Source organism: Pristis pectinata, chromosome 20 (genome assembly GCF_009764475.1).
Source record: "Pristis pectinata isolate sPriPec2 chromosome 20, sPriPec2.1.pri, whole genome shotgun sequence".
Lineage (NCBI taxonomy): Eukaryota > Metazoa > Chordata > Chondrichthyes > Rhinopristiformes > Pristidae > Pristis > Pristis pectinata.
Genome location: NC_067424.1, coordinates 1,441,466 through 1,460,418, shown reverse-complemented (window position 1 = coordinate 1,460,418; position 18,953 = coordinate 1,441,466). Strand labels below are relative to the sequence as shown.

At 47.5% G+C, this 18,953-nt stretch overlaps 1 protein-coding gene across 1 annotated transcript in view; it reads right to left on the bottom strand.

The window, feature by feature from the left end:
- The window catches only part of LOC127580815 (sushi, von Willebrand factor type A, EGF and pentraxin domain-containing protein 1-like), a 28,329-nt gene that overhangs the window by 4,570 nt on the left and 4,806 nt on the right, over positions 1–18,953 (bottom strand). Inside the window, exons 2-8 of the mRNA XM_052034728.1 lie at positions 18,609–18,702; positions 13,337–13,410; positions 10,499–10,595; positions 8,794–8,867; positions 7,325–7,510; positions 4,844–5,029; positions 1,680–1,859 (exon numbers count right to left, since the gene is read on the bottom strand). Of these exons, the coding sequence (XP_051890688.1) occupies positions 1,680–1,859; positions 4,844–5,029; positions 7,325–7,510; positions 8,794–8,867; positions 10,499–10,595; positions 13,337–13,410; positions 18,609–18,702 (891 nt within the window). The remainder of the gene's footprint in view (positions 1–1,679; positions 1,860–4,843; positions 5,030–7,324; positions 7,511–8,793; positions 8,868–10,498; positions 10,596–13,336; positions 13,411–18,608; positions 18,703–18,953) is intronic.

Below are 18,953 nucleotides of genomic sequence, written 5' to 3'. Positions count from 1 at the left end.
GGTAGCACTGGTACAGTTACAAAATAATCCCTGTTCATTTAGAACATAGAACATAGAACAGTACAGCACATGGACAGGTCCTTCGGCCCACAATGTTGTGCCAAACTAATTAAGCTAATTTACTTATGAAAGGTTTTAGGATTCTCCTTAATTCTACTTATCAAGGTCATTTCATCGTCCCTTTTTTACCCTCCTAATTTCTCTTGTTTTCTCTTATATCCCCTGTAAGCCTCAAGTGACTTGTTTGATAACAATTTCCTGTACCTGACAGACATTCCTTCATTTCACTGATCAAACCTTCAATACCCTTTGTTAACCAGGGTGTAGTACAACAGTACAGCAGAGGAACAGGCCCTTCAGCCACAGTGGGAGCTTCCAGTGCAGTAGGGCAGGTTGGAGGAGGTGCCGGTGAATGCCTGCCTCACCTGGGAGGGCTGGTTATGTCCCTGGGTGGTGGTGAGAGAGGAGGTGTGGGGACTGGGGATAAACCCCCTCAGGTTGCAGTGGAAAATGCCTGGGGAGGGGGAGGGATGAGCAAACCAGGGACTCACAGAGAGAATGATCCTTGCAGAAAGGGCTGGGAAGGTGGTGGGATCAAGTTGTAGCTGGCAGAAATTTCGAGGAACATTAATCTGGATGCGGAGGCCGGTGGGGTGAAAAGCGAGGACTGGGGGAGCTTGAATCCTGCTCTGTCCGGGGCGACGTGTGGTGAGAGCAGAAGTCCGGGAAATGGAGGAGGTGTCCTTTGACGACAGTGGGGGGAGGCTGTTTCCTGGAAAAGGACATCTCAGGTGTCCTGGAGCGGGCTTCATCTCGAGAACAGATGTGGTGGAGTCGGAGAAACTAAGAGAAAGGGATGGCGTCCTTATGAAGGACAGGATGGGAGGAGGTGTAGTCTAGGTAGCTACATGGCATTGTAATTTCCATCCCCTCCCCATTCCCACACCGACCTCTGTCCTCGGCCTCCTCCACTGCCGGGGTGAGGCTGACCACAAACTAGTGGAAGAGTCCCTCATATTCTGCCTGCGTTGTCTACACCCCGATGGCACGAACATTGAATTCTCCAGTTTCATGTAACCTGTTCCCCCTCTGTCCTCTTCTCTCTACAACCAAAGGATGTAGGTTCTGGTGGCAGGTTTAGGGGTGAACTGAGGACGGTGAGGGTCTGGAACTCGCTGCTTGATAACGTGGTGGAGGCAGAGATGCTCATCAACAAGTATTTGGGACAGTACTTGAAGAACGACCTGTGGGGCTGGACATCAAGTACTGGGGAGTGGAAATCTGCTGCAGGAGGCATGGACACAATTTCTGTGCTGTCATTTGTGATGGGGTGTAAGGTTCATTCATGTCCCAAGGAACCAGGCAAAATTCCTGGAATGGTGTAAAATCAACCCAAAACTTCCCTCCGGGAATGAATTGTTTTTCAAATGTATCATGCTGGAAGCATGTTATGTAATTGAATTTCCAAACGTAATAGTTCTGAATACATCTAAAGTGTTATGGAGAGTTGGTTGATGAATCTTTGGAGGCGTGTTTCTGTAATCAGAACTTCATCGAGTGAACATCTCCCACACACATTTCCTAAATATGTTGCATTTGTTCTGCATAACAAACAGCTTGAGGACAGAGTGTTGTAGTTTTCATCCACAAAGTAAAAATGTTATAAAATGCATACTTACTGCTGTTGCAGGAAGGTGGGTGATGGTCAAAAGTATCATTCCCCTTACAAGAAAGGGTTTCACTGCCAGTCAGTTTATAGCCATCTCTGCAGATATACCTGACGGTCTCATGCTGTGTGTATACTGGCTTCTCATTCACGATCCGTCCATTCACAATGTGCTCGGGTCGGTAGCATCCGGCTGCCAAGATGACAGTACAATAATCTCAGTTGGTAAGAGAATTATACCTGGGCAAAATATATCAGCTCTCCCATTTGAGAGTGAGAACAGTAAAACGTAGAAGCATCAGAAAGAGGAGCGGGAGCAGGGCTTTCAGCTACTTGTGCTCAACAGAGTGACCTTTTCCTCAGAATCTGCACTCTCTAGACCCTTTTCTCAATATTCAAAAATTCTTCAATTTCTGTTATGAATAGTGACTGAGCTTCCAGAACCATCTTGGGTAGAGAATTCCAAAGACTCACCACACTCTGGGTGAAGAAATTTCTTTCCATCTCTGTCCTGTACAGCCGGCCCTTACTGTGAGACTGTGACTCCTGGTTCCAGACAACTCATCCCTGTATCTGTGTAACAGTTGTATGTTTCCATGTACATGTTTCCATGTTGTATGTTTCCATCCGGAAGAAATAATGGAGGTACTTAATGAATACTTTACGTCAGTATCCACTACGGAAAAGGATCTAGGGGATTGTAGTGGGGACATGCGGCAGCCTGAAAATCTTGAGCATGTAGATATTAGAAAAGAGGTGGTGCTGAAACTTTTGGAAAGCATCAAGTTAGATAAGTTGCCAGGACGGGATGAGATGTACCCCAGGTTGCTGTGGGAGGCGAGGGAGGAGATTGCAGAGCCTCTGATGATGATCTTTGTGTTGTCCATGGAGACAGGAGGGGTTCCGGAAGACTGGAGGGTTGTGGATGTTGTTCCCTTATTCAAGAAGGGGAGTAGGGGTAGCCCAGGGAAGTATAGACCTCAGTGGTTGGTAAGCTGATGGAGAAGATCCTGAGATGCAGGATTTATGAACATTTGGAGAGGTATAATATGATTAGGAATAGTCAACGTGGCTTTGTCAAGGGCAGGTCCTGCCTTATGAGCCTGTTTGAATTTTTTGAGGATGTGACTAAGCACATCGATGCAGGGAGAGTAGTAGATGTAGTGTATATGGATTTCAGCGAGGTGTTTGATAAGGTACCCCATTCGAGGCTTATGGAGAAGGTGAGGAGACATGGGATCCAAGGGGACATTGCAGTGTGGATCCAGAACTGGCTGTCCCACAGAAGGCAAAAAATGGTTGTTGAAGGGTTGTATTCTGAGTGGAGGTCGGTGACCAGTGGTGTACCCCAGGGATCTGTACTGGGACCCTTACAATTTGTGATTTTTATAAACTACCTGGATGAGTAAATGGAGGGGTGGGTTAGTAAGTTTGCAGATGACACGAAGGTGGGGGGTGTTGTGAATAGTTTGGAGGGCTGTCAGAGGTTACAGAGGGACATAGATAGGATGCAGAGTTGGGCTGAGAAGTGGCAGATGCAGTTCAACCCAGATAAGTGTGAAGTGGTTCATTTTGGTAGGTCAAATATGTTGGCGGAATATAGTATTAATGGTAGGACTCTTGACAGTGTGGAGGATCAGAGGGATCTTGGGGTCCGAGTCCATAGGACGCTCAAAGCAGCTGCACAGGTTGACTCTGTGGTTAAGAAGGCATATGGTGTATTGTCCTTCATCAATCGGGGAATTGAATTTAGGAGCCGTGAGGTATTGTTGCAGCTATATAGGTCCCTGGTCAGACCCCACTTGGGAGTATTGTGCTCAGTTCTGGTTGCCTCACTACAGGAAAGATGTGGAAGCCATAGAGAGGGTGCAGAGGAGATCTACAAGGATGCTACCTGGGATGCAGAGCATGCCTTATGAAAGCAGGTTGAGGGAACTCGGCCTTTTCTCCTTGGAGGATGAGGGGGGACCTGATTGAGGTGTATTAAGATGCTGAGAGGTATTGATAGGGTAGATCGTCAGAGGCTTTTCCCCAGGGCTGAATTGGTGGCCACAAGAGGACATAAGTTTAAGGTGCTGGGGAGTAGGTACAGAGGAGATGTCAGGGGTATGTTTTTTACTCAGAGAGTGGTGAGTGTGTGGAATGGGCTGCCGGGAACGGTGGTGGAGGCTGATACGATAGGGTCTTTCAAGAGACTGTTAGATAGGTACATGGAGCTGAGTAAAATAGAGGGCTATGGGTAAGCCTAGTAATTTCTAGGGTAGGGACATGTTCGGCACAGTTTTGTGGGCCGAAGGGCCTGAATTGTGCTATAATTGTTCTATGTTCTATGTTCTATGTATTGTGTGCTGTTCTGGTCACCTCATCACAGGAAGGATGTGGAGACTGTGGAGAGGGCGCAGAAGAGGTTCACCAGGATGCTGCCTGGATTAGAGGGCATGAGCTATAAGGAGAGGTTGGACAAACTTGGGTTGTCTTCTCGGAAATGTCAGAGGCTGAGAGAAGTCTATAAAATTACGAGAAGCATAGATAGAGTAGACAGTCAGAATCTTTTTCCCAGGGTAAAAATGTCAAATATTAGAGGACATGCATTTAAGGTGGCAAGTTCAAAGGAGATGTGTGAGGCAAGTTTGTTCACACAGAGAGCGGTGGGTGCCTGGAACGGGCTGCCAGGGGTGGTGGTGGAGGCAGATGTGAAAGCAACATTTAAGATGTGTTTAGACCAGCACATGAATAGGCAGGGAGCAGAGGGATACAGACTGTGTGCACAAACAGAAGGGATTAGTTTAAATTGGCATCATGGTCGGCACAGACATGGTGGGCCGAAGGGCCTGTTCTGTGTTGTATGACTCTATGACTGACTCCCCCTGATTCTACCCCTCACTGAGGGGAACTTAGAGCAGCCAATTAACCTACAAACTTGCACATTGTTGGGATGTGGGAGGGAACTGGAGCACCCGGGGGAATCCCACACGGTCACAGGGAGAGTGTGCAAACTGCACACAGACAGTGCCTGAAATCAGGTTTGAACCCTGGTCCCTGGTGCTGTGAGGCAGCGGCTCTACCCGCTGTGCTACAGTGCTGCTCACTCCGTCATCGTTCATTTTCTGCAAAATCAAAACCTTTTCATATATATCATTTGGGTTTTATCATGAACTTTGGAAAATGGTTACTCACTTAAGTTGCAGGTGGGTGGAGCAGGCTGGAACTCACTGTTCTCAGTGCATTTGATTACACCGCTGCCCATCATTCCAAAACCAGCATCACATTCGTACACGATTGTCTCACCGTACTTGAAGAAGTATGCAGGTTTCGATATGCTGCGGCTATTTTTGGGAGTTGGTGGCTTAGTACAACGAACATCTGCCCAGAAAACATTGCATTAGTCTCACCTGGCAGTGATGGGTTTGTAAAATTACACGTCTTTCCCCTTCCTGATACTGGTACACAGACTATTAAAAGGAAGTCTGACATTTCATCAAATATGTAGATAGACCGGGTTATACAAGCAAGGAGGCGACACTGTGAAGGACCAGGCTGTGGATTCCCCTCTTTCCATTAAATAACAACATCTGGGATTGAGGCTTGTATCCATCCAAGGGTCCCCCAGGGGGTCGTGTGGCTCACACTCTCTGTGCACTGCCTTCAGATGCCTACCGTGTACCTGGGGCGGAGCTAAAGCATATGCAGATTAGGAACAGGAATACGCCAAATGCACCTTCAGACCTGCTCTGTCATTGAGTAAGATCTGATTGTATTGGTATTGGTATTGGTTTATTATTGTCATTTGTACCGAGCTACAGTGAAAAGCTTGTCTTACAAACCGATCGTACAGGTCGATTCATTACACAGTGCAGTTACACTGAGTTAGTAGTAACTTTGTTAGGAGTGCATTGATGTAGTACAGGTAAAAACAATAACAGTACAGAGTAAAGTGTCACAGCTACAGAGAAAGTGCAGTGCAATAAGGTGCAAGGTCACAACAAGGTAGATCATGAGGTCAGAGTCCATCTCATCGTATAAGGGAACCGTTCAATAGTCTTATCACAGTGGGGTAGAAGCTGTCCTTAACCTCAGCCGTGCACTCATCCCCCCACAGTTACCTCCACACCCCCCCCCCCCACTTTCTGCATTATTTCTGTCTACCTCTGCTTAAAGATATTCAGAGATTCCACTGCCCTTTGAGGAAGACAGTTGCAAAGACTTATGACCATCTGGGGAAAAAAATTCCTCTTGTCTCTGACAATCCCTTAATTTTGTGCCAGATTTTCCAGATGTTTGTGCCAGATTTTGTGCCAGATGTGCCAGATTTTCCAGATGTTTGCCCACTCAGACAGCTGACCGATATCCCTCGGAACCTTGTGTCCTCTTCATACTTAGCAACCAGCCCTTCAGTGACTCCCCCGTCATTACAAAACCTGTAAAATTTGCATCAGCTCTGATCCCTGCAGCACAACATCCCTTACATCTTGCCAACCAGAAGAAGATCCATTTACTGCACCTCTTGTGTTTCCTGTTAGCCAGCCAGTCTTCAGTCGTGCCAATAGGACAGGGATACTTGTTCAATGTGAGGTGCCGCTTAACGGCCAGACAGTGAGTGGGGGGGGAGGGGGGGACAGAGCAGGAAGGTTGCATGGGCAGGAGGTGCTCAGACTGACCAAAGCCCATTGACCAGGCTCAAGAACAGCTTCTCCCCACTGCTGTCAAACTCCTGAACCAGTCCCCTCTCTCACATCCCCTTCCTGGTGGTGCTGCCGCCTTCTCGGACTCCACCTCTTGCCTTGTTGTCACTTCAGCATTCATTTTGCACTACCTCAGTTTGCACTGATGTCTTCACACTATTCTGTTGTTTTGCACTTATCATTGTGTTTATTATCACCACGTACACTGTTTACTCCGGGAGCTTCACGCGAGCGAGGTATTTCAGTGCACCCTGGTGTATATGACAATAAAGTGACCTGAATCAATGTAAGAGCTTCTCATCCTCTTTGAGCAATTGCACCAGATGCCAGTTTAGTGTGGAGTCTCATGAAGTGGGTAAACTACAACTTGGATCTCCATTGTTCTCGTGGGCAACACCAGGCTGGATCCTGCCAGTCAATCTTACGGACCCTCACATCCCAAGCTCACCAGCGTGGACCTCAGACAGCTGTGTCGGGAGACTCTATCCCCGATACACCCTTGACAGTTGGCAAGCTACACCCCAGATATGATGACTGTAAAATTTTAATACACTTTAAATGGTCAACCAATCAAAAACTGTTAAGAATGATGTAGATATCTTAAAAAGTATAATTGATTAAACATGAAGAAAAATAATATTAGCTAAAAATACACTTACAAACAATTAAAAACATTGAAGTGAAACAATTTAAAAAAGTAACAGCTTCCCTGTTACCCGTCGTTCTGATCAGTGGGCCACGGGGAGGTACAACATGGAAACTTCAGCCACCAGCTCCATGCCGACCATCAACTACCCAGCCCTGCGCTGCAGCAGCTGCAGTCGCTGGGGCTGTAGGGTTTGGATTGCAAAGGAAGAAGAAGGCACGTTACTTTTCAAAATTAGTTTGCTTTCCTTTAATGTTTTAAATCATTTAAGTGTTTTTATAGGCTAGGAAACAGCCAATGGCAAGAGAAGTTGGAATGAGTTCTGATCACCTCTGCATGTCGGTGGATCGTGGCTCCAGTTGCCAGATGCTAAACAATAAATCATCTCTGCACCAATCAACGAGTAGTCTCCAAGACAGGAAAACTTGGCCAGCGCTCCGTATTCCCAGAACTCGCCGTTAGATGGAGGTGGCGTCTTTCCATTTTTGATTGGTGGAAGATCAACACATTTGACAGCTGGAAATGAATGAATTGAGTTCAATGTCTGGGAGAGATCATCAGATCCTGAACTCTTTGGGTGAGGAACTAGGGAAGAAGTCGGCAGTGGAAGGTTGACTGTGGCCACCCCTTGACCCTGCCTAGAACTGCCTCATGTCTCTGGTGGATGACACTCTGAGCTGCAGAGAGCAGGGGGTGGGTCACCCCACTCACTGTCCTGCATTACAGAAGCTCATGTCCATCTCAGCACTGGGGACCTGCCTACCTCACCACAGTGTAACAGGCAGTGCGCAGAGGTGGTCTGGTGTCCTTTCCATGTCGAAGTCAGCCACTGTCAGTAACCTAAAGAGGGCAAGTGATGGGACACTTTGGAAATAAAACCTCCTTCCGCATGTCCCACCAAGTGACATCGCTGGCTGCATGTTGGGGCTCAAGTGGACGAGAGGACTATGAATGCCACAGTGTTTTGTGTACAGGTAGGGCAGAGAGTAGCCCCATTGGAGAGGGGTCTAAAGTGAGAGAGCACAGGGCTGGGGTAAGGAGTTTACAGGGGATCTAGGGAAGAATTTTCTCCCTCAGAGGGGGGTTGGAATCTGGAACGCATTGCCTGAGGGGGTGGTGGAGGCAGACACTCTCACAACAGTATCTAGATGAGCACTTGAATTGGCAATTCAAGTGTTGCAGGTGTTACTTGGAAAGCCAATATTGATATTGTCCAGGTGATACAGGACACTGCAGATGCTGGAAATCTGGAGCAACACACAAAATGCTGAAGGAACTCAGTGTGTCAGGCAGCATCTATTGGAGGGAAATGGACAGTTGACATTTCAGGTCGAGACCCTTCATCTGGACTTGTATTCCCCATCCTTACCAATGGCATGGTGGGGATGAGTCACTTTGTTCAGCTGCTGCAGTCTCTGTGCTGAGGGTGGCAGGGGTTTGTTGGGCAGTTTCAGAGAGCGGCTCTTCTGTGGTTCTGAAGTCACACATAGGCCAGACTGGAAGGTACCCTATACTAAAGTATATTAGTGGGCCAGATGGGTTTACAAAATTTGGTAGCTTCAAGCTCACCATCACTGATGAGATTGATTTCATCAGCAACTGAAGTTCCCCTATGGTGGTGTCTACAAATTTATAGACAAGGTCTCCAGATTTGAACTGTATTCTTACCATAATCATAATACTGTGCATTTGTAGGACAGCTCTCCAGGTATCATTGACAACCCCCAGCAACAGAAGTAATATTCTCATGATTACAATCAGGCCCAGTGTTTATCCAAGAGCGGTCAAGTGTAACTTACGCTCACACGTCGGGACTTGTCCTGACCAGCCCTCAGGTTCACACATCCTGTAATTTTTACCAATCATCTTGAACCTGGACAGAAACACAACCATGTTAACAAGAGCCACCTACTGTCAGCTAGTGAGCTGGATGACAGACAGAGCAGGAAGGGAGGGAGGGAGACTCAGACACAAACTTTGACGGGCCCTCCAACTAACTTGCAGCTAGGAATCTTAACCAAAGTAGATTTTCCCACAAACCCCGCAGCTTAAAGGAAGAAGCCACCTTACGTCTAACACAATTCAGAGTCTCTGGGGACAGACAGTATGTCTTGTGGTCTAATGGGCAGGGATGAGAGCCACTGCCCAGGCTGATACCAGAGTCTAGTATACAATGCCTGAAGCTGGCCCCAGGGCAGGGCACAGTTAATGTTCATGCTCCCTTCATTCCTTGCCTTGATCTGGCCTTCAGTCTCAGTTCTTGCTTCTTCTATGTTCAAGGATGCAGGAGGTTTGGATGTGGAGTGTGCTGGTGAGGTGTTGGGCTGGTCCTGTAATGTGGGGTCGGCAGAACGATACCCACCCCTCCTGGGCTCCAGGTGGCAGGTTAGTAACTCAGCTTCCCAGTGATGGGGTGGGATTTCTCAACGGAAGGTGGGTCTTTCATCGTACATTTACTGACTGCACAACATTCAGGGCTGGGCTGATAAATGGCAAGGATTTTTATCGAGGAAATTGCCTTTCATCAATAAATGTCTTCCTCAGGAGGCTGAAGAAATTCGGCATGTCCCTGTCGACCCTCACCAATTTTTATCAATTCACCAGAGAAAGCATCCTATCCGGATGCATCACAGCTCTGCCCAGGATGGCAAGAAACTGCAGAGAGTTTTGGACACAGCCTGGTGCATCACGGAAACCAGTCTCCCCTCCATGGACTCCGTGTCTATACTTCTTGCTGCCTCGGTAAAGCAGCCAGCACAATCAAAGACCCCACCCACCCCGGACATTCTCTCTTCTCCCCTCTCCATTGGACAGAAGATACAAAAGCCTGAAAGCACGTACCACCAGGCTCAAGGACAGCTTCTATCCTGCTGTTATAAGACTTCTGAACAGACCTCTTGTACGATAAGATGGACTCTTGAACTCACAATCAACCTTGTTATGACCTTGCACCTTATTGTCTGCCTGCACTGCACTTTCTCTGTAGCTGTGACACTTTACTCTGCATTCTGTTGGCGTTTTCCCTTGTACTACCTCAATGTACTGTGTAATGAATTGATCTGTATGATTGGTATGCAAGACAAGTTTTTCACTTGACCTTGGTACAAGTGACAATAATAAACCAATTTACCAATTTACCAAATGTCAAGTTGTACCAAAGTACAGTTCATGTGACTGCACATTATATTTTTAGACGTAAATTGCACTCTTTGGTGCTCATCATATTGGACAAAGGAACTGCGACTATCAGTTCAAATGGGAGAATCAGGCATTAACTCAATTGTTGTGACCCTGTACAGAGTGGGAGATTGTTGTACAAATCCCATGGAATGATATTGGGACCAAAGGGCACCTCAAACTCTGGGTTGTGCTAACTAACACGGGGTGAAACTTCTGCAGCCCTCACAATCCAGTGATTGTTAGTGTCCACAACTTTGATTATAGTGCTGCTGCTTCTGACAAATGCATGCCATGATATTTATTGCCTATGTACAGCACACTTACCCCTCGTCACAGTGAAACGTAGCTCTGGCTCCAAACACATTGTCTGAAGCCTCATACCACCCGTTTAAAATGTCTCCAGGACTTCCACAAGATTTTGCTAAGAAAGAAAAATGGCAGATTTCATGAAGTACCGAATTCAGTTTTTACCACGATGTATAATGGACAAGAAACAGCCCTGCAGGAGTTGGACAAACTTGGGTTGTTTCCTCTGGAGTGTCAGAGGCTGAGGGGAGACCTGATAGAGGTTTAGACAGGGTAGGCAGTCAGAGCCTTTTTCCCAGGTTGAAAATGTCAAGTACTAGAGGACGCAGCTTTAAGGTGAGAGGGGGAAAGTTTAAAGGAATTTTACAAGGCAGGTTTTTCACAGCCTGGCACATGCTGGTGGGGAGATGGTGGAAGCAGACACACAGTGGCATTTAAGATGCATTTAGAGAGATACATGAACAGGCAGGGATGGAGGGGTATGGACCATGTGCAGGGAGATGGGATTAGTTAGATTGGCATCATGGTCAGTGCAGAGTTAGTGGGCCGAAGGGCCTGTTCCTGCGCTGGACTATGTTCTCTGTACATTCTGGAGAAAATTATTGCACCATTGACCTGGTCACAGATTAAAACATTGTGCTTGTTAACCTTTGACATTGGTTAATGATGTGGACCCGGCAGTGATGATAATTCTCACTGTTGACTCAATCCACACGGAGGACTAGTTAAAAGTGAACTGGCTCCTCAGATCAAGAAGGAACACAGTTTGTTTCCTCCATCAACTCCTCCAGTTTGAGCCATTTGTGTGGATCAGACGCAGATTTCTGCTGCTTTGTTCTCTCCAGAAACACATCATTCAAGTCCGTTTCCTTTAAGCCTCAAACAACTGACGAGGCTCTGAGCTGGAACCTGCACTTCACAAGTTCAAGGACCAGCTTCCTAATACCCACCAACCTCCAATACACTTCACTGCCTACAAAATGGACGTTAATATTTCTGGTGTGCTGAAATGATGCTCTGGTCAGTGGTAGTGGCAAAGTGGATGTCACAAAAAATCAGAGCATCCTTATTTAAGGAATCATTGGATGTAGGAGAACTAACTCCACATTGACATCTGCCAATGGTGGCAGCAGGTGCCTGCCATGGAGATTAGGAGAGAGAACTGTGGGGAGGGGCAAATGGGAGTAGGAGGGGGTCCTGAGCCATGGGTCTCCTGAGGAAGCTCCTTCTGACCACAGTGCAGATGTAAACCTGCCCTGTGTTTGGGGTAGCTCCAAGCCCCAGCATTGGGTCCACGGTTCACTGATGCTGTCAGTATCAGCTTCTGAAAGCAAACGTTACAGGGAATGCACTTTTCCTTGAATTTCCACACAGTTCGGACTTACTGCGTGATGGACTCCTGGCTTTATCCTGAATAAATGACAAAGGTTCTAAGATGTGACCCATTGTGAATAGTTCGAAAGGATGTGCTCACATTGTTGGCATCATCGTGTGAGGGACAAATGGTGGGGAACTGGAACTAGCAGGAGGGCAATGGCCAATGAAAGTGACAGGTCTGGTTTCACAATGAGCAGGTTTCAGTTAGAAAGGGACACAAACCCTTCACAACCATCACTAAATGTTCTCTATGTGCAATAGAACCTGATGCAAATTGGGCCAATTTTTCAGTGCATAAAACTAAAAGTGGTGAAGTGAGAAGACAAATGTGTTAAGTCGTAGAGAGGATGGAGAGACCAGGGGAGGTGTATGGTGGAGTGTTTACAGCAGCTGCTGCTGCCTTGCCTCAGCTTTCCTCTCAGGCTGATGCACCAGGAGACTAGGAAGGAAATCTTGCATTTCAGCAATGGCACTTTATGGCCAGTGGAACTGAAGACAGTTTATCTGAAAGGTGATGCTGTGCTGCAGACACTGTCTGTGTCCGAGTTCCCAGCTGAGGTAATGCTGGTTTGGAGACCTGAAGGACTTCTGGAGGAACTTATCCGGTACTGCCCTGCCTTCTTTTTGCTTCTCTCTGCCTATTGAGTTTAAGGTAAATTGATCTCCCACTGAGGACTGCTTATGTCCTGTCTGAAATCCCCACGAGCCCAGGACCGCCCAAATGTGACAGACCGAAAACTTGCTAGTTTCTGCAATCTGGGTCTGTATTTCACACTGCAATGAGGAACTGCCAGATGTGGACTCCTGCACAGGACAGGTGTGATCTGCCAGATGTGGGATCCTGCACAGGACAGGGGTGATCTGCCAGATGTGGGATCCTGCACAGGACAGGGGTGATCTGCCAGATGTGGGATCCTGCACAGGACAGGGGTGATCTGCCAGATGTGGGATCCTGCACAGGACAGGGGTGATCTGCCAATGTGGCTTCCTGCACAGGACAGGGGTGATCTGCCAGATGTGGGATCCTGCACAGGACAGGGGTGATCTGCCAGATGTGGCTTCCTGCACAGGACACGTGATCTGCCAGATGAGGACTCCTGCACAGGACAGGGGTGATCTGCCAGAACCCTTTCTGGCCATGTGCTCCCGTAAGTTCTGGTTTAATGAGTTCTGTTTACATTTTGTCACTGACTGTATTAATATTATTCTGGCTGTAAATGGCCCTTTTGTTTCCAGAGAAGATCTTCACATTCCTGTAGAGAATGACTGGATTTGGAGAACCTGGAGGGAGGGAGCTTTTGACCATATTCTACCCCGTTCTTGGCTTGTTAGTGTAGGTGGAGCTGTCTGAGTGACCACCAGGAAATTGATTGTCGCCAAACCCTGTAACACTTGTGCAGAGCAGCCCAGGGTGAGGTAGGATCTACCTCTAGGAGCACCAAGCTGGTCGACCACCCTAATTTTGAGATCATGACTTACGTATGCACTTTGGTGGCTTCCCAGACCAGCCAAAGTAACCGCATTTCCGAGACGAAGGGCCATTTAACATGTACCTGCAAATAACACAATGAAACTGGGGAGAAAAGGTCGAATTGTGTGACCACACATTCCTCTGACATTGAACACTAATTCTGGAGAGGCTGCCAGGAAGGGGAAGCCTTCCTTCCTGCACACTGGTGCCCAACACACGGGCTTCTGATTCCCCTTTAAGGGGCACCGAAGCCCATTTCTGTCCTGCACCTCTCTTCCTCACAACATCCTGAAACATCCCACCACCACTGCCTCGTCATGGTTACTGTGGCCAGCAGTCTGTCACCCTCACTGGCAGTTGGACCTGGACCCTGAGATCCATTACAGGTTTCTGGGGCTGATGTGCTTATCCCTCCACCAGGGCTTCCAAAATGCCTTCATTTTTCCCAAATCAGGGTTTAACAGGACCCTCAACCATGTCTGCTGCCAAGCCCACTTCTCCCTGTTGGAGCAACGATAGGGTGTCCCATCCACCCCACCCTCTCCCTCCTGCATTCCAAAGGGACTGTTCCCTTCACAGCTCCCGGAGTCACTTTTCCTTGGCACATTGGTGAGGCCAGATTTGGACTATCATGTTCGGTTTTGGTTGCCTTGCTATAGGAAAGATGCCATTAAACTGGAAAGAGAAGTTGCCTGGGCTGGAGGGACTGAGTTATGGTTGGGCAGGTTGGGACTTTATTCATTGGAGCGTAGGAGACTGAGGAGTGACCTTATAGAGGTGTATAAAATCATGAGGGGTATAGATAGGGTGAATGCACTCAGTCTTTTTCCCAGGGTTGGGGAATCAAGAACTAGAGGGCACAGGTTTAAGGTGAGAGGGGAGAGATTTAATAGGAATCTGAGGGGCAACTTTTTCATCCAGATGGTGGTGAGTATATGGAATGAGCTGCCAGAGGAAGTGGTTGAGGCAGGTACATTAACAACATTAAATGACACTTGGGCAGGTACACGGATAGGAAAGGTTTAGAGGGATATTGGCCAAACGTGGGCAAGTGGGACTGGCTTAGATGGGAATCTTGGTTGGCATGGACCAGTTGGGCTGAACTGCAGTTAGTCTATCATCAGTGGTTAGAAAATTATTGGAAACATTCTGAGGGCCAGGATTAATCTACATTTGGAGAGGCAGGGATTGATCAAAGATAGTCAGCATAGCCTCGTGAAGGGGAGGCCTGTACGAACAATTTGATTGAACCTTTCAGGAAAGTGACAAAATGTGTTGACGGTCTACATGGACCTGAGTGCAGTCCTTGACAGGGTCCCACATGGGAGAATGGTCCAGAGGTTAAAGCCCATGGGATCTAGGGCAATTTGCCAAATTGGATCCAAAATTGGCTTGGTGTCAGGAGACAAAGGCTGATGGTCAAGAGTTGGTTTTGTGATTGGAAGCCTGTGACCAGCAGTGTGCCACAGGGTTCAGCACTGGGACCCTGCTGATTGTTGTACAGATTAACGACCTGGGTGTGAATGTCAGAGGTATGATCAGTAAGTTCACAAACGATATGACAATGAGTGAGGTGTTAATATTGAGTCTTTCAGTTCTGGCAATGATACTGATCAGTCAGTGAGGTTGGCAGAGAAATGGTCGATGGAATTTAATCCTGAAAAATGAAGTCATGCATTTTGGGAGGACCGATAAGATTTGGTTATCCACAATGAATGGTAGGACCCTGGGAAGTACAGAGGAACATAGGGACCTTGGTTACACATCCAAGGATTCCCGAAAGTAGCAGCACAGGCAGAGAAGGTGGTGAAGGAAGCAGAGAGGATTCTTGGCTTCGTTAGCTGGGGCGTAGAATATAAGAGCAGGGAGGTTATGGTACAGCAACATAAAACATCGATCAGACCTCAGCTGGAGTACTGTGTACAGTTCTGGTCATTAGAACATAAGAAACAGGAGCAGGAGGAGGCCATCCGGCCCGTCGAGCCTGCTCCGCCATTCAATGAGATCATGGCTGATCTGGCCGTGGACTCAGATCCACCTTCCTGACTTTTCCCCATAATTCCCCTTAGTTCCCCTACTGTGCAAAAATCCATCTAACTGCGTCTTAACTATATTTAATGAGGCAGCCTCTACTGCTTCCCTGGGCAGAGAATTCCACAGATTCACTACTCTCTGGGAAAAGCAGTTTCTCCTCATCTCTGTCCTTAATCTACTCCCCTGAATCTTGAGGCTATGTCCCCTAGTTCGTCTCACCTACCAGTGGAAACAACCTTCCTGCCTCTACCTTACCTATCCCTTTCATAATTTTATATGTTTCTGTAAGATCCCCTCTCATTTATCTGAATTCCAGCGAGCATAGTCCCAGGCAACTCAATCTCTCCCCACAGACTAACCCCCTCATCTCCAGAATCAACCTGGTGAACCTCCTCTGCACCACGTCCAAAGCCAGTACATCTTTCCTCAAGTAAGGAGACCAGAACTGCACGCAGTACTCCAGGTGCAGCCTCACCAGTACCCTGTACAGTTGCAGCATAACCTCCCTGCTCTTAAATTCAATCCCTCCAGCAATGAAGGCCAACATTCCATTTACCTTCTTGATAATCTTTTGCACCTGCAAACCAACCTTTTGCGATTCATGCACAAGCACTCCCAAGTCCCTCTGCACAACAGCATGCTGCAATCTTTCACCATTTAAATAATTATCTGATCTTCTATTTTTCCTTCCAAAGTGGATGACCTCGCATTTGCCAACATTGTACTCCATCTGCCAGACCCTTGCCCACTCACTTAACCTATCTATATGTCTCTGCAGACTCTCCACATCCTCTGCACAATTTGTTTTCCACTCAATTTAGTGTCATCAGCAAACTTAGACACACTACACTCGGTCCCCTCTTCCAAATCGTTAATGTATATCGTGAGCAGTTGTGCGCCCAGCATCAACCCCTGCAGCACCCCGCTCACCACTGATTGCCAACCAGAGAAACACCCATTTATCCCAACTCTCTTCCTTCTATTGGTTAACCAATCCTCTATCCATGTTAATAAGTTACCCCCAACTCCATGCATCCTTATCTTATGGATAAGTCTTTTATGCGGCACCTTATCAAAAACCTTCTGGAAATCCAAGCACACAACATCCACCTGTTCCCCTCTATCCACTGCACTCATTATATCCTCAAAGAACTCCAGTAAGTTTGTCAAACAGGACCTGCCCTTCCTGAATCCATGCTGTGTCTGCCTGATGGAACCACTTCTATCCAGATGTCTCGCTATTTCTTCCTTAAGGATAGCTTCAAGCATTTTCCTGGATACAGACATTAAGCTAACTGGCCTATAGTTACCTGCCTTTTGCCTACATCATTTTTTAAACAATGGCGTGACATTTGCTGTCTTCCAATCTGCTGGGACCTGCTCAGAGTCCAGAGAATTTTGGTAAATTATCACAAACACCTCTACTATAACTTCCGCCATTCCTTCAGTACCCTGGGATGCATCCCATCAGGACCAGGGGACTTGTCTACCTTTAGGTCCACTAGTTTGCTCATTACTACCTCTTCAGTGACACTGATTGTATTGAGGTCCTCACCTCCCATCGCATCCATAACATCTCTTTGGCAAGTTAGATGTGTCCTCCACCATGAAGACCGACACAAAATAGTCGTTCAAGGCCTCGGCCATTTCCACATTACCCAATATTAATTTCCCCTTCTCATCTTCCAAAGGACAAACATTCACTTTAGCCACCCTTTTCCCTCTTTATATAATTATAACATCTTTTGCTATCTGTTTTTATATTTTGTGCTAGTTTACTTTCATAATCTATCTCCTCTTTCCTTGTTGCTTGCTTAGAGGTTCTTTGTTGCTTTTTAAAGTTTTCCCAATCTTCCAGTTTCCCACTACTCTTGGTGACTTTGTATGCATGAGCTTTTAGCTTGATGCCTTCCTTTATTTCCTCAGTTATCTGCGGCTGGCTCTCCCCACCCTTACTGTCCTTGCTTTTAACTGGAACACACTTTTGTTGAGCACCGTGAAAAATCTCTTTGAAAGTCTTCCACTGTTCCTCAACTGTCCCAGCGCACAGCCTGTGTTCCCAGTCGACACTGGCCAACTCCTCCCTCATCCCTTGTTTAGGCATAATACACTGGTTTTAGATTGAACTATTGCACCCTCCATTTGTATGAGAAATTCAATCATACTGTGAACACTTTTTCCAAGAGGATCCCTAACTATAAGGTCATTAATTTTACCTGTCTCATTGCACAGGACCAGATCTAAGACAGCATTTTCCCCTTGTAGGTTCACTAACATGCTGTTCAAGAAGTTATCACAGATGCATTCTGTGAAGTCCTCCTTAAGACTGCCTCGACCAACTTGATTCTCCTAATCTATGTATAATTTGAAGCTCCCCCATGACAACTGCTGTTCCATTCAGTTCTGGTCACCACACTACAGGAAGGACTTGATTGCACTGAGGAGGGTGCAGAGGAGGTTCACCAGGATGTTGCCTGGGATGGAGGGTTTGAGGAGAGGCTGGAGAGGCTGGGTCTCTTCTCCTTGGTAGATAGAAGGAAAAGTTCCTCCAAAGCAGAGGCGTCTAAGACTGGAGGTATAGGTTTAGCATCAGAGAGAGGAGATTCAGAGGGATCTGAGGAAGATTTTCTTCAGAAGAGGGTGGTGGGGTGCAGAGCCCACTTCCTGTGGGGGTGGTCTGGTGTGGAGCCCACTCCCTGTGGGGGTGGTGGGGTGTGGAGCCCACTCCCTGTGGGCTTGGAGGAGGCAGAGACCCCACACTATGTAAGAAGTATTTAGCTGAGCAGCCAAGACACCTTGGGATAGAGGAGGAGAAAACAGGACATCTGTAGGTATGTCCTTGATGGTGCCAGGGACCCGTGGTGTGAAGAGGCATTTCCCTGCTGTCTGATCTATGATCCGAAATGTAGAATGGGTCTGCAGAACGGTCCGTTCAGTGATCTGTAGCCTGGTCAGTCTCCAGCCCCACCCTCGGGGTCAGACAGCCCCACCCTTGGGGTCAGTCTCCAGCCGCACCCTTGGGGTCAGACATCACCCTCCGCCCCCCAGGGTCAGACAGCCCTGCCCCTGGGGTCATACAGCCACCTCCCACCCCACCCCACCCCCAGGGTCAGACAGCACCCTTTCCCCCCAGGGTTAGACAGCCCTGCCCCCAGGGTCGGAGAAAATACCAAGGCCAACACTGAGAAGAAGGGTCAGCTCTGTCCTTTGTGGTGTCTGTCCTCTGGTGATGTGCTGGGTACTTACCCTGGGTCACAGTAATACCTGGCCACACTGTTCAGGTTAGTGGACTCGTAGGTAACACCCCCATTGCTAATTCGGCCCGGAAGTGAACAGTCTTCTGTAATAAGCAATGACAAGAAAGTGTTTTATTGAATGGAATTCTCCAAGCCTGAGCCTGCAGAAGGGGTTGTCAACTTGACATTGAAGGTGTGACCTATGACGAGGGCTTACAACTAAAGAACATTGCTCACATTGTTGGAGAATATGGCATTGGATTCCCTTACATTTTTCCCATCAGTGTTGTGAAATTGCCCCCTGCTCCACCCGTTGGGGGGTGGGTTCACCAAAGGTTGGGTGCAGAGCAAAGAT